The 16825-nt window shown below is 37.4% G+C and overlaps 1 protein-coding gene across 13 annotated transcripts in view; it reads right to left on the bottom strand.

Annotated features, from left to right (window-relative positions):
- The window catches only part of CCDC66 (coiled-coil domain containing 66), a 39497-nt gene that overhangs the window by 15090 nt on the left and 7582 nt on the right, over positions 1–16825 (bottom strand). For 5 of the 13 annotated variants that reach the window (XM_054215804.1, XM_054215810.1, XM_054215809.1 and 2 more), the window contains 12 exons: positions 15916–16074; positions 14936–15067; positions 11961–12211; positions 11509–11593; positions 10587–10748; positions 8918–9065; positions 8346–8468; positions 6559–7037; positions 5140–5177; positions 4570–4853; positions 3960–4087; positions 119–3220 (listed from right to left, as the gene is read on the bottom strand). In XM_054215804.1, coding sequence (XP_054071779.1) covers positions 3134–3220; positions 3960–4087; positions 4570–4853; positions 5140–5177; positions 6559–7037; positions 8346–8468; positions 8918–9065; positions 10587–10748; positions 11509–11593; positions 11961–12211; positions 14936–15067; positions 15916–16074 — 2076 coding nt within the window. In that variant the 3' untranslated portion in view covers positions 119–3133. The other 8 variants (XR_008468639.1, XM_054215807.1, XM_054215805.1 and 5 more) reach the window with 5 other exon arrangements.

The following is a 16825-nucleotide window of genomic DNA, read 5'->3' as shown; positions in this document are numbered from 1 at the left end:
ATTCATATGTACCTCTCAAAATGGTGAAATAAAGTTCTCTCCTTGCGCCAGAGCAGGAATCAGAGCAGTCTCCAACTCCTTCTGCTTCTGCAGGAGGCCCTGAAAGAAACGGAATATCAACATGAATGTTGTGTGTTCCTCATGCAGCCTGAGCTAAGGAAGTGTCACTGTTTCATATTTTAGAACAATTTACTTGTTAAGACTCAATGCTTTTTAAATCCACAACTTAAAAAACCCCCCAAAACTAAACAGCAGTACAGAGTAATAGATGAACAGATTCAGCAAAGAGGGAACTCGAGCTTTCCTGTCTTCTGCAAGAGATGTGGTGGGACTGAAGCGGACGCCAGTCCACTTTCCAGGGATGACTATGCGGAGAAAAAAGGACTTTTCCATTGTATTAAATTTAACTTGCTCGCTCTTCCGGGCCTTGTCTCTACGTTGGTGCTATTCCAGCGTACTCTGGAATGAAGCTGAACCCAGATCCTTGAAGGACACCAGCTTTTAGCCTTAACATGAGTTTACTCTAAGATAAAGGACGGGATTACCATCTGTGCTAGTGCTGTGTCAGATGTTTTAGGATACGCATATTTACTCTCAAAAGGTAAAAGGTTCCTGTTTTGTTAATGTCTCTCGTAAGTACCAGAGAATGGAGGAAGCCTGTAATAAAAAACCTCCTGGAAGCGTATCCTTGGCTATGTGATAACTACTACAGGACACAGCCGTGTCAGGTACAGCCGTAAGTTTAAGTCTCTTTAATTAACAGGATCGTATGTATCGATACATCTGGCCCCTTGGTCTCTATCTATTTCAGACCTGTCAGAAGTAATTTGGCACCAAGTAAGTTTGTTTTAAAGAAAAAAACCAGAAAGTTACAATGGTATTCTTCCTCAGTTACAAAACCTTTCTCTAAGAGAAGGGTTACAGGCTGCCAGCACAGCTCAGTATAAACCCAGCTCAAACCAGCAGGTCCTGCCAGAATTTAGAGATGACGTTCCCGGCGGCACAGAAGGGGAGGGAGGGCCTGGAGAACGAGCCTCGGTTAGCGAAGGAGCCTGTCAGACTTCACTTTGCGTCCTTCCAAAAGCAGCAGCTGCCTACTTTCAATCCCTTGATGAATTGCTTTTAACTAATCAACAGGATCTGCTATTTCTATTAATGGGTCAGTGGACTTGTTCAGTCCCTTTGTCACGAATTACTTTTAAAAAGTTTTTTTTGCATTTATTAGCATGTTACAAAACAAAGTCATGCAATAAATTGCCCTAAATCAACCCTGAGCTGAAGTGAGACACCAGTTACCATTGAGAACTGGAACAAAGTCTATCACGTGAGCTGCAAAGGTAATAAAGAGGGCTCAGAGAAAGTAATGTGAAATATCAAGACGGGGACACGCGAGGCCTTTCTCTGCAAGTCCTTGGGCAGCCCGCTGGTGGCTGGCAAGATCGCTTAGCCATCGCAGGCTACAGCCTCTTGGCAAGTCGTTTTACTGCTTTAGTGCAAATAAGATGGTCTGGTATGTGCTGACTGTAGCTGGGGTTTTGTCCTTTTTCTTAAACTTTGGCCCTTCTGTCACAAATACTTAATTCGCTTTGCGGGATGGTCTTATTCTGCTGACTCTTTCAGTTGAAGTGAGGAAGACAGAAGTCTGTCGATAGTTCCTGTTGCTGCTGTCACCTGAAGTGTAGGAAGAGACCTGCTGTCCTGTAGCAAACGCAACGCCAGACTCGCCCTCCCTTGGCGGAGGAAGGCCCTCAGCTGCCCTCTGCTCTCTCACCGGTCTCTTCCGTGGTCAGCCAGTTCAGCGGGGACACGGCCCCGCTCTGCGACCTCGGGTGCGTATTTCAAAGGCTAAAGACCGGACAAATTAGCTGTGAATTTCCCCAGACAAAAGAAGGCTAAAGAATGGCCAACTATTTAATGAATATATATATTCTGAAACTATCAATCCAATATATACATGCATGTATATATAATTTAAAAAAAAAGACTTCATTATCTTCTGAAAAAGAAAAGTAAACTCTGCTCTTTGTCTCAACTGTATTTCATACAAAATGCTGCGTTACGTTTCCTTTCTTAGTGAAATAACTGATGCAAACCAGGTGTCATCTGTAGAGTACACAATACTTCGGTACACAAGATACACCTCAGTTCAACAGTTAATGTCCTAAATGCATTCTGCAGCTGGCAGGATATCTAAAAAAGAACTCTATGTGTTTTAAGTTAATTCTCTTTCAGAAGCAAGACTAACCTTAACATTAGTTTTCAGCCACTGTTAAGACCTAAATATATACTACGCATCAAAAATGTCCCTAAGCTCCTGTCTCCTAAGTTTGCCAATGGGGGTATTATCACCTTAAATCTCTTTAAATATCCACGGCTTTTGTTCGCCGCAGGAAGCACAAGGATCAAACTGTGCCTTGAAGCTGGCTTTGCTCTTAATCAAAATACCACTGGCAAACGAAGCCCGAGTACAAGAAAAAATGCCAGTTGTAGATATTTAACAAAAAATGTTAACGAGCATTGGGGAAGACCTGATCCAGTCAAACCTACTTGGAAGCCATTAGAAACTGGCAACCTTTCAGCGTTCCTGGGTTACAACTTTCCTTAATAACTTGTGGAGAGCCGTGACCCTTCGTGTGCACAAGGAATTCACCTACTACTGAAGCATGATGTGTGCCTGGCAGAACGTCTGTCTTCGTAAAGCACAGCAGGTAATTAATAATTCAGTTTTGTTTACTTAAGTCTGTCAGATTTTGTTTCCTTTATTTGTATTTTTTTTCCCTTAAGGCAAGGAAAAATAAATAGCGCTGCTAGCAATAAAGTACTTTTCATACGGAGCCATTCAGAAACAAGGGAAGATACGGATACATCTTCATCTTTAGTGTTCTTCGAGAACAAAACGCAAACCTAACTGTGCTTTTTTTGCCTCCCAGCCCCCTCTCAGGCCATTCAGCAGCACAAGAGGACACTGCTGGTGGCACTGCCCGGACCTGCAGCCTGCCCCTCTGTGGGCCACACCTCGGTGCCAACGGCTGGAGTATCAAATGCACTCGTGGTTTAGTAACTACATGCCTGACAGTGTTTTTCCTGGTATTCTGACTCCAATCAGGAAAATACGTAACTTACCAGTTACCAGCTAGAATATTTTGTGCTTCTTTACTGCAGCGTGGATCCTTACGGTCAGTCTCACCGTATTTAAAATCCTTCTGGCAATCCTGTAGATCTGATCATTACCAGCAACTTACCACCAATAGAACAATGTATACAAACACACACGGCTTTTGTCTCAGGAGCTCTTGTGTGTAGTACTGAACTAAATTTCATTAAACTAAACGTTCACTCACTATACCTGGCTTGCTGACAAATCCTGAATTTTACTAGTACACGTTAACAAAAGAATAGCTATCTCGGAAGCATTTTATAAGTGTTCGCACTTCAAATGTGCAATTGACAGTATTTTTCCAGTACTGACACATGGGTGCCACCACACCAGCTCTTCTGCACCGCTCAGGCTGCTGTGTCACGACTGGCCTACCCATGAAGAATGCAGAAGTGTGAGCTCATTAACAAGGGTTCCAGTGTTTCCTTAAAGTGCTATTCTTTTTTCCCTTGAAAATGAAACATTCTTACTATAAGCAACCCTAACTATCAAAACCTGGAGACTAAATAAAGCCATTCCTCTTGGTTTCAAGTTTCCTCAGGTACTCCAGTGTTTCGTAGCTGATCTAAGGACTGAGGAGTCCAAAGTCTGTCTCTAAGGACAGTCCAAAGGTGGAAGTAATCCATGAAAAGCAATTAGTAATAGGGAACAAAAGTAGAGGACAAGGCCCAAAACTTATCATAGATGATAGAAAAATGAATTAAAGGCTAATGCTTATGACTATGTAATAGTTTGCAATGTTCATTTTGACTTTAGCGTATATATATACACATACATGTTTATCCAATAACTTTTTGCTTACCTGGCGTAATTCTGACAATCCTTTGAGAATTGCTTGTTGTCTCTCTCTGATTTTAACTACATCAGGATTTAGAAGAGGATCTCTAATGTGATCAGAGCTAAAAATCTGTCGTGGCGTTTGGTAAGAATCTAAAAGTAAATGTATATCAAATCAGTTGACAATACTCGATATTTATCCATTTTGTTTTAATTTTGAAGCTGTAGATCTTCACAGCTTGTGAAAATCAGATTTTGGTTGCTACTAGATGACAATCACTATTCTTAAGTCAAACAACACTTAGATTCCTAAACCCAAATCTATATACAATAATACCAGAGAAGCACAATCATACTTCATACTTAAAGGTAAACAGACAAAAAAGAGAGATAAAAGAATAATAACTTTTGTTGCTTTTCTGATTTTTCTTTAAGTTTTTCTGTGGTTTTGTTTTGTTTTGAATATCAGTATCATTTGGTTGCATAGGCTTTCTGTACGGGGCTATGACACACATGGGTGACAGCAAAATTCAGTAAGAACAAATACTGAATTGAATAAATTGCAGCACTTTGAACTAAATCACTGTAACATTTCTTCTCTTCTACACGAATCAGCTCACAATACGTTTCAGTACCATTAAACTGTCGATACTGTGGGTCATGTGTTGAAGGTCTAGTCACCGGTGCGTCTGGGTCAAGACAGTACACTTCGTGTGTTCGAACGTACGGAACGAACTGTGAAGAGGGAGGTCTGGCAGCTTCTGCCGCGGGAGGGGGGGAGCTCCGCTGCTGCGGGTCTGTCTGGGCATTTCTCTCTCTTCTACTGGTGTTCTGCACCAGGAAATTAGAAGCGTGTGTCTGTTTTTGTTGTGCCTGATGCAATCTGTTCTTGACTGCTGGGACAGGTGGTGATTCAGATCTGTATGAAACAATTTCAGTTAAAAAAACCCAAACCCAAACAATACTTAATAATGTGATTCATTTTCTCAAATAGTAGAGACAAAGAATCCTCAGAGGACTGAGCTTTTGCTCATTTACTCTGCTTTTATACCTGCAGTTTTTCTGGTCTTGTGTATTTTTAATAGTAGACAATTAGATGCATCTGAATCATTTAAAAAAAACCCATTAAAAATCAGGAAAGAAAAGCCTGTACATTTCACTGTTAATGTATTTATACAATTCATTAATGCAGAGTATTGACGTACCTGTCTGCATTCAAATAATTCTTATGTAATTGTTCTTCCTAAAGGAAAACCAAGAAAGACAAAATTAAAATAAAAAGCTAGGTGTTTCTTATATTAAAAGCTTTCATTTTTCAAGACAAATTTGTTCTGAAATTCCAAAAGGGCTGTTTGCCCTGAGTTCAAGAGGAAGGTATTTATCAAAGACTTGCATTAAAGAGACTTGTAGTGTCTCTGAACTACATTAAACAAATTACAGGAGGATTTGCTCCAATTTTCTGCATCTTTGCCAGCTCTTAAGCACTATCAAAAATACTGTTTATGTTTTTCAATGACCTTGGAAAGCTGCATTTATAAACCTGAACGGTACAATCCAAGATTATTATTATTAAAGGAAAGATAGTGTTTCTAGATACAGTCAGTAGAAGTTTTATATTTAAATGAATAATATTAACATATCACATGCCTCTTAAGGGGACGCTTACTTAAGACAACGCTTACTTATCGTAAAATTCATTGCCCCATTTCTCAGGTACAAAATTCTTGAACATTTACCTTTGAGTAAGATAAGCACAAAACTTAGATTTACCATTAACCTCAAATAAACCAATAAACTCAGTTTAACAAATGAATAAATCTTTAAAGATACCTCTGCGAACAGTTACATATTGTCATATTTATTTTTTTTTAATATCCACAGCTTCTAAAATACGTGTATGTTGCCACAGTAAACAAATGGCTAAACAGAAGTGAAGTGGCCACCTTGTCTACACCAGATTTTTCCTGTTGGAAGGTGTGAGACAGTGAGGTGTTCATGCAAACATACGTATCTACATCCACACAGAGAGCGAGCAAGAAAGAGAGAGGGAGAGAGAGAAAAGGCATGAATATATTTGATAGTATTTTCTTAACATGAAAATTGTTGGGTTTTTTTTTCCCCAGACACGAGCTATACCGATACATGCTTACTGCAAATGGAGAATTACTCCACTAAGAAGGATGCATTTTTATGACAATAGAGTACATCCTCAGTAATCCATATTCTCTGCAGAAATAAAAACTGTTTTCTTGAGCAAGTACTCCTGTACCTCAACATAACGACTGGACAAGAAGGAGCAAGTCAGTCTCGTCATCCTACCCTGCACACTGCTTTCCATCAAGCTCCCTCTTTACAAAATGAATCGATGATAACGAATAAATGAAAGAGAATAAACACTTTGGAATTTGAAATAACAGTAAAAGCTGAGTCACAAAATGTGAACACATACTCCTGATCATGAAGAACGAAACAATGCTGTAGCACCATTCTTTCTTTACACCAAGGGGAGTAACAGGAAAATTCTCAATGCCCGAGTTACATAACTGAATTCCCATCCAGGCAAAACGGTGTGGACCAAGAGCCTTAAAAATACGCATCGTTGTTGTTAAAGAGCAAATAGTTACCTTTCTCACTGTGTGCCCCTTATTCTTCGTAGTTATTTCTTCACGAGGTGAAGGAGACCTGTCTGAATAACCACCCTTTTTTAGGCAGAGATTCCTGGGGCTATTTCTTTCTACCAACTGAAGCAGCTCCATTTGTCGTCTTACTTTGTTTTCTTCCCTTTGTTTTTGCAGCTGTTTAGGGTACCTTTCTGATGCCGGAATGTATCTTTTCCCAGGCTTGTTTATGTTCCAGTCAGGTCTTTTGCTGTATTTTTCTGAAGGCTTAATCTGTCTTTCTCTTCTGGCATATTGTTCATATAGATCATTGTAAATGCCACCATTCTCTTTTCCTGAAATTTTATTCTTATCTGTATACTGCATTTCCTTCTGGTATTTTTTGCTGCTAGAGGTTTCTTTATATTCTATGGAAATATCAGGTGATCCGCAACATACAGTTCTTTCCTCAGTTGACTCAGTGTATGCTGAAATGTTAAAGTAATCTAAAAAAACCATAAATTCTATTGTAACTGCAAGCGTAAGGTATTCAAGTTACTTGTTTGACTTTTGCATGCCAATCAATCTACCATTACTGATTTCATTCAAAAACTGGCTGTTACAGTTCTATAGTGTTTTTTATTCTTTTTGATGTGGAAGATAGATAGGATGAGTAGAAGCAAACTCAATAAGAAGGAAAAAAAAAGGCTGGAGAATGAAATCAAGTCACTGTAAAAGCAAAATTTAAGTAAAATGAAACTACATTATTTTAAACCGTAGAGTTCTGTTTCTGTCACGGCACCCAGTCGTAAAGAGCAAAACACAGCTTCTGTTGAGTTTTTCAGCATGCTGACGGTTTGGTCGTATTCACAGTGCTACTGGGAATAACTTACATTCTTAATCCTTGTCTTCCAGTGGAAATATTTTGTTCAATTTTTATATTACTAACAATCCAGTTTCTTTCTTTACTAAGGGGCATATACAAAAAATTTGTTTCATTTGGCATCTCTTCAAATTCACAGTAAAAATTCTACCAGCACTGTCAAAACCAAAAATAGTAATTGTTGCTTAAGCAAATAAAATAAAGCTTCCACTTCACGAGTGATAGGAAGCTAATAAATTTATAAATACAAGGCAAATAGTGACTGTAAGTTTCCAGTGAATCTGCTCATTCACACTTCATCTACAACGTCAATAAATGCAGACTAAGTTTGATGTGGGTTTTTTAATGGCATGATACCACATCAAGATAAAGACTGGAAAGGACTCTATCTAGATGGACCCACAATTCTGTCTGGGCATTTAGCAAGAATTGCGGAATGGTTTTCTAAACATTTGAATGTAACCTATCATTTGCTAATGAGTCTAGTTTTCTAATTACAGATTTATTGACAACGTTTCTGCCAGTATTTTGAAGGATTCATTAAGAACCCAACCCTGCTTGATACAAAACCACATTACATAAACCTGTGAACACTCACACTGAAGGCTACTACAAATACATGTTTAAATGCCGTAATAAATTTAGTCCTACATCGCTTGTGACCACAACTCTAAGGCAACACTGTACTTCAGACTGGGTGATTTGAACCTGTAACTGGTAAGTAACAACTATATAGACACATCATTTATTTAGAAGAATATCGCGATATATTGTAATATCCCAACATGCCTGTGTCTGTCCGAGTATTTCGTTCTAGTTTTATTCTATTCTGAATGACAGTGATTTGGCCCTATAGCTCAGTTTCACAAATATGCTGCTCTACTGTCCTTCTTGAGGTACACCGGAGTAATTAAATGTAAGGGCTGCATACCTGTCTGTACGGCAGTGTCCTTCCGAGGAGAAGTCTGCTGGTCAATGTGACTCTTAATGTCATCAGAAAAATTATGACTTTGATGTGAAATGTCAGTATTACAATTTTCAAATTCTGCATCACCTAAAAAGAAGTAAGTAAATTGTTCAACTTCGTAATGTATGGTCCATTTAAACCATGCTATCAAGTTATAAGACTGTTTTGGTTTAGAACTCAAAGCAAGACTGAGAACTATGGTTCCAATCCTAATACTCTCCCTTTTTCACTGGAAATCTAATTGATGGCACATAGGTTTGAACATGCCCTATGCATTCCTGATAATATCTTTATTTTAATTCCTTTATGTAATATAGTATTTGAAGCTTACTAAAATACAATATTCTCCGTATTATTTAACACTGATTTTGCTTGGATGGTAAATGAACTGAAATGAAATTTGGTTCATGAAGCAGAAGAGCAGTTTCTGACCCAAATGCAGATGGGGAAAAAAACCCCAAACCAAAAACCACCACCAACCTGCATGCCAACACCAAAGGAATAGGCAAACTGAATAGGAAAAGACTTGTACTTGCCACCACCAAGATTCTTCTGAAGTTTTGAAATGTCATGTCCCTTCTGAGCCAAGTCTCGAATGCGCTGTTCTTGTTTTATTCTCTGTGCTAATTCTTGAGCTTTCTGCATTGTCTGATAAAGCTCATTTGTTTTTAGAGTGATGAGTTCCTTAAAAAAAAAAAAGAAGATAAAGTAAATATACATGATCATTTCTTTTGAGAATAAAATAATTAGGAATATTTAGTCCCCATATAATCCTCAAGGTTTACATACATTCTTATTTTGGCTAAAGCATTTTTTTTTAAAAAACAAAACCAAAACTAGTTGACTAGATGCAGTATGTAACATATAAATTTTATGATTAAAAAGATAAATTCAGAACCTCTCCTGTGCCGATGAAACATGTTCAATCCTAGCATTAAAAAGCAGGCATCTAGATCCCCAAAGTTATTTGGATATTTATCTCCTTTCTAATAAGTTAATCTTTTCCGAAATGACATCTGATTATAGCCATCTGACTTCCTATATCATGTGGTTTAATGAAATAAATGAAGCTTAAATAAAAATAATTAAAAAACCCCTTCCTCCTCCTTCCACAGAAAGGAGACAGTAGAAGCCTCTGTAACAAAAGCAGAACATCCCTAAATAGGAGGGTCACAGTTCCCAGCAGGTTCAAGGTACAGGAGCCTGGGCCAAGGAAAATCTTTCCAAACCACTATTACCTTTCCATCCCCAATCCCTACTGCATTTGAGGTGGAAAGAAGAACAACTGATAGCACAATGTGTTTTGAAGGAGCTGAGCTATTACAGAGGAAGATGACTTTCCCAGTATTTTACCAGTTTGTTCTAGCATCTACGGTTGGTTGCTAAACATTTCCGTCCAGAAAATGCAGAGAAACCAGGGATCCATATTTCTGCAGGTTTTAGAGGAGGATGTGTTTTTGGAATCACCCTGTCTTATGACATCATGGAATTCTGCTACCGTTCCAAATATGAAGCAAACAGTAATACTTGCTACTGTGCCAAAAGGAAGAATAAAACATCAGACAAAGCTTTTAACCTTCTACAGACTCTTCTGTAACAGGTAAGAATGTATACAAATGCAAAATTTGTGCTTACCAAAGGGCAAAATGTTGCTTATGTCTTAACTTTTATACGAAAGGAGTACGTGAAGCTCAGGAATAGTTAGTTACAGAGGAGAGAGCTCTAGAACATGAATGACTTCTAAAGTGGCTTTTACAGAATATATTCTGAAAGTCTTTAATCCAGAGTGAAAGCGCATCCAGGCAAATAAAGTTCATGGTATTAAAGCACCTTAAAAGCATCAAGTTACCAACAATAATAATTGAATCACATACTGTGAGGATTATTTTTTTTTTAATTTAAAATTTGCATTTAAAAATGCATGTTTCTGCACTATTTAAAACTACAATTCCATTTTTGCCATTTCTTGTCCATTTCTCTTCCTGGAAAGGCCCTTGTCCAAAAAAAGAAACCTGCCTTAAATTCATATAGTGTTATAAGTTTATTGAGGAAACAGATTTTGGTTTCAAATGTCTAAATTTCAGATAGTTTTAATTTTCAAAAGGATGAGTCAACACCACTTTGAAGGTAAAGAACAAGAACCATTTTCCTCAAAACCCAGTAGTATTACAGACTATCTGCACTAAAGAAAACGCAGAGCCCCACCTCCTTTTGTTTTTGTTTCAGCATATCTTCTTCAAACTGTTTCTGCATTTGTTCTTTTTCTCGCGCGAGGCGCTGTTCTTCCTCTCGTTCTTCCCATTTTCTCTGCTCTTCTTCCAGTTGCTTCTTCTTCCGTTTTTCTTCTACCTGAGCCATTATTGCTTTCTAGTAATATCAGAAAAAAGAGAAAATTAAAAGATATAACATGAAAGGTATTATAAGCTATGTATTCATATACTTCCATAAACTTGTATAATTGGATTTAGACAAATAAAAAAAAATAAAAAAATCAACCACCACCCCAATAAAGCAATTTGAAATACTCAAAGACAAACAGAAGTAGCTTTTTATGTTTTCAAAAATGCTTTTAATTTTCTTGTGAAGAAATGGTGGTCTGATTTTTACCTTTGTACTGTAAGCTAGTATTTTAATCTAGCAGAGTAACAGTTTGACCTGAACAGGCTTGTTACATTTATACTAAGACTTCTATACTCTGTGCTAGAGACATCATCGTGCAGATACACATTCAGTTTGAGTGCCACAGAAGTAATGTAAATGACAGTAAAGTAGATAAAAGTTTAAAGATTCATTGAGTGGGTCCCTGTAAGTATCAGTCCTCCTGATAACAGTGGAGACTGAAGAAAAATGCAGACAAACCTACTAGAGCTCAAAAGATTGCACTGTACATCTTCTGAAGCTAGAATTCAGTTACAGAAATACAATCATCTCTGTACAAATATTAAAAGAAAACAGTACAGTCTAACTGAATGAAATACCATTAAACAACTGTAAACACGTAACCTGAAGCATGAAAGTCAAATGCCTCACTGGATTCTGGTATTAAATCTCATGCTTTAGTCATGTGACAACACTGCCTTTCATCCTTTCTTCTTATTAAAATATCGTCAGTAAAACAGAAGTCTACCTGATGTTCTAACTGTTTCTGCCGCCGCCTGTCTCTCTCTTCAATCTGTGCAGGGTCCAGGAGAGCTGTCATTGAACGGAGGAAACTATGAACAAAGAAACATGCAAATGTTTTTAATCGTAAGAAAATAATCCTAAAGCCTTTCTTGATTAGAATCAATTATATTTCAAGGTTATTCTATTGTATTAATTTACAATTATGAAATTCATTTTAGTAAGACGCAAAGTAAGGTTATTTGCAGTAAATTTTATTAATGAACAATGGAAGCACTTGTGTCTTTCAAAAGTGAAACAATAGGTATTTCTGAAAAAAGCAAAAGCCAAATGAGTAAGATACAAAGATGAGATTTAAAGAATGTTATTCAATTTTGGTTTGGGTTTTTTTTTTTTTTCTGAGGAAGTATCAGAAATGTAATGTCTGGGAAGATGATTATCCTTACAAAGCTCACTCACCTGACTTTCTGACTGTGTTCCAAAGCACTGTTTTTAGCAGCTTTTTCTGCATTTCCCACCTTAGACGGTATGAGGTTGCCTAAAGCTGCAGGTGAAAAAGGGTGAATAAAAGCAGTCAGCTCCTTAGGGTCAGGTGACAGGCAAGGACTTTCAGGCTGCTTTTTGTACATTCCATTTAAGGGGTGTTGTGTATTAGCATTAAGGTTCTTTAAAGAATCAAAATGCATTGCCCATCTGTCATGCTCTTCAGCCTAAATAAACATGAAGCAACAAGAAAATGGAAATGCACTCAATTACACTGTTTCTATAAAGTATGGTTAACAAAACAGACAATATACATTTTGTAAAACAGAAACATTAGAAAAGCTCTGTTATGGGGCTACAATACAGACAGCAGTTAATTCCCTAAATGGGAAAACAGAAGTCTCTCTGTTGCTAAAATGCAAGCCAGATCAGAAATTATACTGCTGATCCATATACGTGGTCAGCAGAAACATATTGCTACTCTATTTTCAGGGCAAAAAACCCCTATCACTACTATATTTTCAGGGAAAAAACCCAAAAACTTAGAAAGTTAAAAAAAAAGTAATTGAAAAATAAAAAGGTAAATTAACATGGATTTAGGCTTTTTGGTACTGCTTTTTCAATTTATATTGCTATTCCATTACATTACTTTTCTAATAGTACTGGGAACTGCTTGATTGAGAGGTCAGTACCCTGTGCCCTCTGCCACGCTCTCCTCCTGTTGCGTACAAATCCTGTCTCTAGTAACATGAACAAGTGGCATCTTTTACACTGTCTTACATTTACCCCCTCCATTCTAATTCTGGATGGTAGCAGAATTAATGTGCTTTGTGCAGAGATATTAACCTCTAACTTCCTATTTGCAGCTAGACATGCCCATTATAAGATAAGCCTTCTTTCAAAATTTCTTCCACCACAGCAGCCACCACTGCTATCCCAGCAAAGGCTTTTGAGATGTGACATACTGGGTTTAAGTCTCTATTCTGTACCACCCAGGCTTAACTTTTTGGTTCAGTGTTGGCAATCGAGACATTCCAATACATCACTAATAAAAGATTTTTACCTAAGGTCCTTTGTTTTTGCTATAGGTACTGAGAAGGTTTTCTCTTCTGACTAAAAGAAGAACTGTTTCCCTCAGAACGGCCACCTCAAAACTTGCATTCTGCAGGAAAAAACCTAACCTAGTCTAATCTAATAAACGTTATGGGAGTCATTTCCGTAAACAAAAATCCCCTTCTGTCAGAAAAGTTTCACACCTATTTTAAATGAAGAAAGAAAATCATAGTACAAATAATGAAACTCCAAATTATTCTTCCTCCTGTTCCCTGAGTTTTGTTCCCTTTGAATACTCTGTGATGTAGAAGCAGATCAAGAGTAGTTGTAGAATCTGTTTTATTCTTATGCAAGTCTATGGTGCAATATGCGGAAGGGTTGAGAGTATAACAAAAGACCTGAAAAAAAGATTTTGAAGAAAATGAGAGTTAAGTGCCTGTTAACTTCCTTTCAAAAGGAGGCTGGAAGTGAGATTACTGTTAGGTTACTTGCTGGTGACTGCAACCATCTTTCCAGAGCACAGCTATCAAATTAAAAACCAAGGCAGCTAATGAAGTAACCTTTCACAGCTGTGTTCCCTTCACAGTTAAAAAGTTCAATTTGCAAAGGAAACTTGATTCCTTCAACAACTCAGGAAGCGAGAAGACTTGTGTTGTGTGTAGGTATGTAACCAACCTTGGCAATGAGGGTTTTTTTGGAGGATAGGTAGGAAAGCTCTCTTCTAGTACTACAAAGTGTGGAACTAAGATGAAGAATTTCTGCCTAGGAATTGTGTAATTGCTGTAAATGCTTCAGTTAAGAGTAAGAACTACATCCTTTTAATCCAGAAGGCCACAGACTATGAATATTCATATAAATCAAGTTTTGGTAACCAAGCTTCTTGTTCACTAATGATACCGAACAGCTCATGATGTGAATACATCTCAGGCATAGTGAAATGATATAATCCTGGGGTTAAAGCTGCATACAGTAATTTGGAAATCTGGATTCTGGCAATAGTACAATCTCACTGCATGTTTCTTCACTTCAAAAGACAGAGTCTTTGGAAGAGTGTGTCAGTATCAGGCTGTATAAGAATGCAGAGTATTCCACTGACCTTAAAACTACTAATATAGTAGAAATAGTAACACGTAAAGGAAAGAAGTCAGCTTCTATACGATAAACCTCCAGGGGTAAAAGCTATATTGACCACGTTGGCCCATAGTGACAGTATTAAAAGTCTCTTTAGGTATTCTATCTGCAAAGCAATTATATTGGACGCAGTTTTCATCTAGATCCAGCATAGGAGACCTACAGTCAACAGCCTGGAAAAACCAAAGTGTGAAAATGGTAAGGCTATTTTCTTTAATATTTTTTGGTGTACAAGTGTTTAAAAAAAGTTTCATAGGAGCATAAGTGTGTGCATATATACATGTATCAGAGTAATATTTCTAGAAACAGGATTGGAACACCCCTGTGACATGCTGTATTTGCCTGTAACTTTCCTTCTCTTTTCTCATTTCCTTCCATAGTCTATAAAGAAAGTCTTTTTATAAAGCGTTTGGCCAGTATCTCTACACCACCTTCCAAACCCTAGTACTTTCACATAATGATGATGGGGGAAAAAAAAAAAATAAATAATATAGTGATATCCCTGTTTTCATCTCTGCAGCAAGCACTCTAACACGTCATGCCAGACACATGGTAGTCTGTTCTCTGCCACCAAAATCCTGGAACAGCTACTGCTGAATGTTGAATTAGACTGTCCTATGAACTTACAGTGAAAACCTAGAAGTGCTATGGGTAGTTACTTATTTGTCTCTACTCCATTAGGTCTACAATTTCATTTTTTTATTTCTTAGAACAAAAACGGAGAGAAAAACTTCTCTTATTCCAAAAAGTCCCTAGACCACAGATACCTTTGATAAATTAAGTTTTTCTTCTATTTTTCGTAGCTTAGCTTCTTCCTTCTGTTTGTCCAGCTCTTCAAGCCACTTCTTCTGTTGCTCATGCTTCAGAGCACTAAAGGGTCGTTCCTGTGGCACAGCTTCCTGAAATAAGAGAAGTGCTAGTCTCTTCCCTGTACAAAAAATTCAGTACTTTGTCTAGCCACATAATAAAGACTTGGCAGAAAACTTTGCTTTCAGTTGCTAGGCATAACAGGGCTCTTCTATTGCACAAAAAAAATGAATGTAAGTTTGTAACTGTAGCAAGCGTCTGACTGCTCCATAAAAATGTTCCTGTTGTTAGAAAGATGCTAAAAAGCCACTCCTTGAATACTATTCTAATTTGCACCATCAGCCTCTCACTCCAAAAAACCTTACTTATATATATCTTGAATAAAAATATCTTCTATCTTCCTATGATTCACTCCTCAGTGTGTGTTCCAGGTAGGTTCAGCACCATGATTTAATTAGTACTGATCTGCCTCAAGTAAATTCTAGATACCATGTTCTGTTCCTGCTTCTTAATGGATATCTGTATTATTTAACAAACTCCAGTGGCACTGAGAACTTCCAATGCCACCTGACAAAAACCACTCTTCAATCAGTGCCAACTAGCAGTAACTCAGAAACTACTTCCTGAACCTTCTGCCATCAATATATTTCTTTTTAAAGCCTTCTATTTCTGAGAGGTTCCTACTTCTCTTATTTCTTTAATGCATACTTAAAAGCTAAGTGACACTTCAGCTCACACCTCTCATACTATTCCTCACATCAGCCTTGAAAACACTCGGTCTTCAAAGCATCAATAGTTTGATAAACATTCATTCAGACACAGTTCCCTAGATAGGGCAAAAAGGCCTACTGAATTCTTCTAGTTTAAAAGAACTACTGATGATGTACATCTGTTGTCAATAAATAAGTACAGAAACCTGGCATGCAATTTAAAATCTTACCCCTAAAACAAATGCTATGCAATAAGAACTGAAATCAGAAGACTGCCCAGCTGGAGCACTTGAAACATTCAGTGGAACTTGATTAGCCTGGGTGGTTAAAGCAGTTGTACAGACACAGTTTTCCTCAGTCATAATAATTGAGTCAGCTGGAAACACTGTCTGCAAATAAAGTGACCACTGTTGTTTAAGACTTATTTAGCTCACCTGTTTTGTTTGTATTAAATGGCCTTTAACATATAATAAAAAAGTAAATTGTATTTCTAGAAGCTTCTATTTATTAAACCTTCAGCCAAAACTTGTAACTAAGCATCTCATATCCCATATTTCTTAATTATGTAGACTGAAACAAATTCTTAGGGGGCAGAGTGGTAACTTTTCTAGGAATGACGAACATGCCACAAAAAAAGGCCATTTCCAACCCTGACTTCTGTTTAACAGCAATCAGTTTCACTGGAGAAGCAGTCTCACCTGAGTATATTTATCTGACACAGCATTTTCAGGGTGGCAGATGACTTTTTAAAAGACAAGTCTGAGTAAAAGTCAAAATTGCTATGCTTATTATGGAAGCAATCAAATACATGTGAGAGATCATGAACAATGTAAATAATTATATAACCAGGAATTACATTTCAGACTATTCCTCAAAACAGAACTGGAAAACATTTATACCTTTTAGTTAGGAATCAACATGAAAGGACAGGAATGGGTTGTTCATGCTACAAAGATCTTTATTTGTTAAGCTACAAATTGGAGCAACAGGTTAGTGTGAAACAGAGTTGCAGCAATTCGTGCCAGGCAAGAGCTTAAAGTGACCACTGAGATTGGATTTTACTGGATTCATACAGAAAAGAAAATCTTGCATGAATTAAGTCGAACAGTTCTGGAACAGTGCTGTGGAAACTGTGTGCTC

This window comes from Rissa tridactyla, chromosome 10, assembly GCF_028500815.1.
Source record: "Rissa tridactyla isolate bRisTri1 chromosome 10, bRisTri1.patW.cur.20221130, whole genome shotgun sequence".
NCBI lineage: Eukaryota > Metazoa > Chordata > Aves > Charadriiformes > Laridae > Rissa > Rissa tridactyla.
The sequence above is the reverse complement of the archived record's forward strand: the minus strand, read 5'-3'. Positions and strand labels throughout refer to the sequence as shown.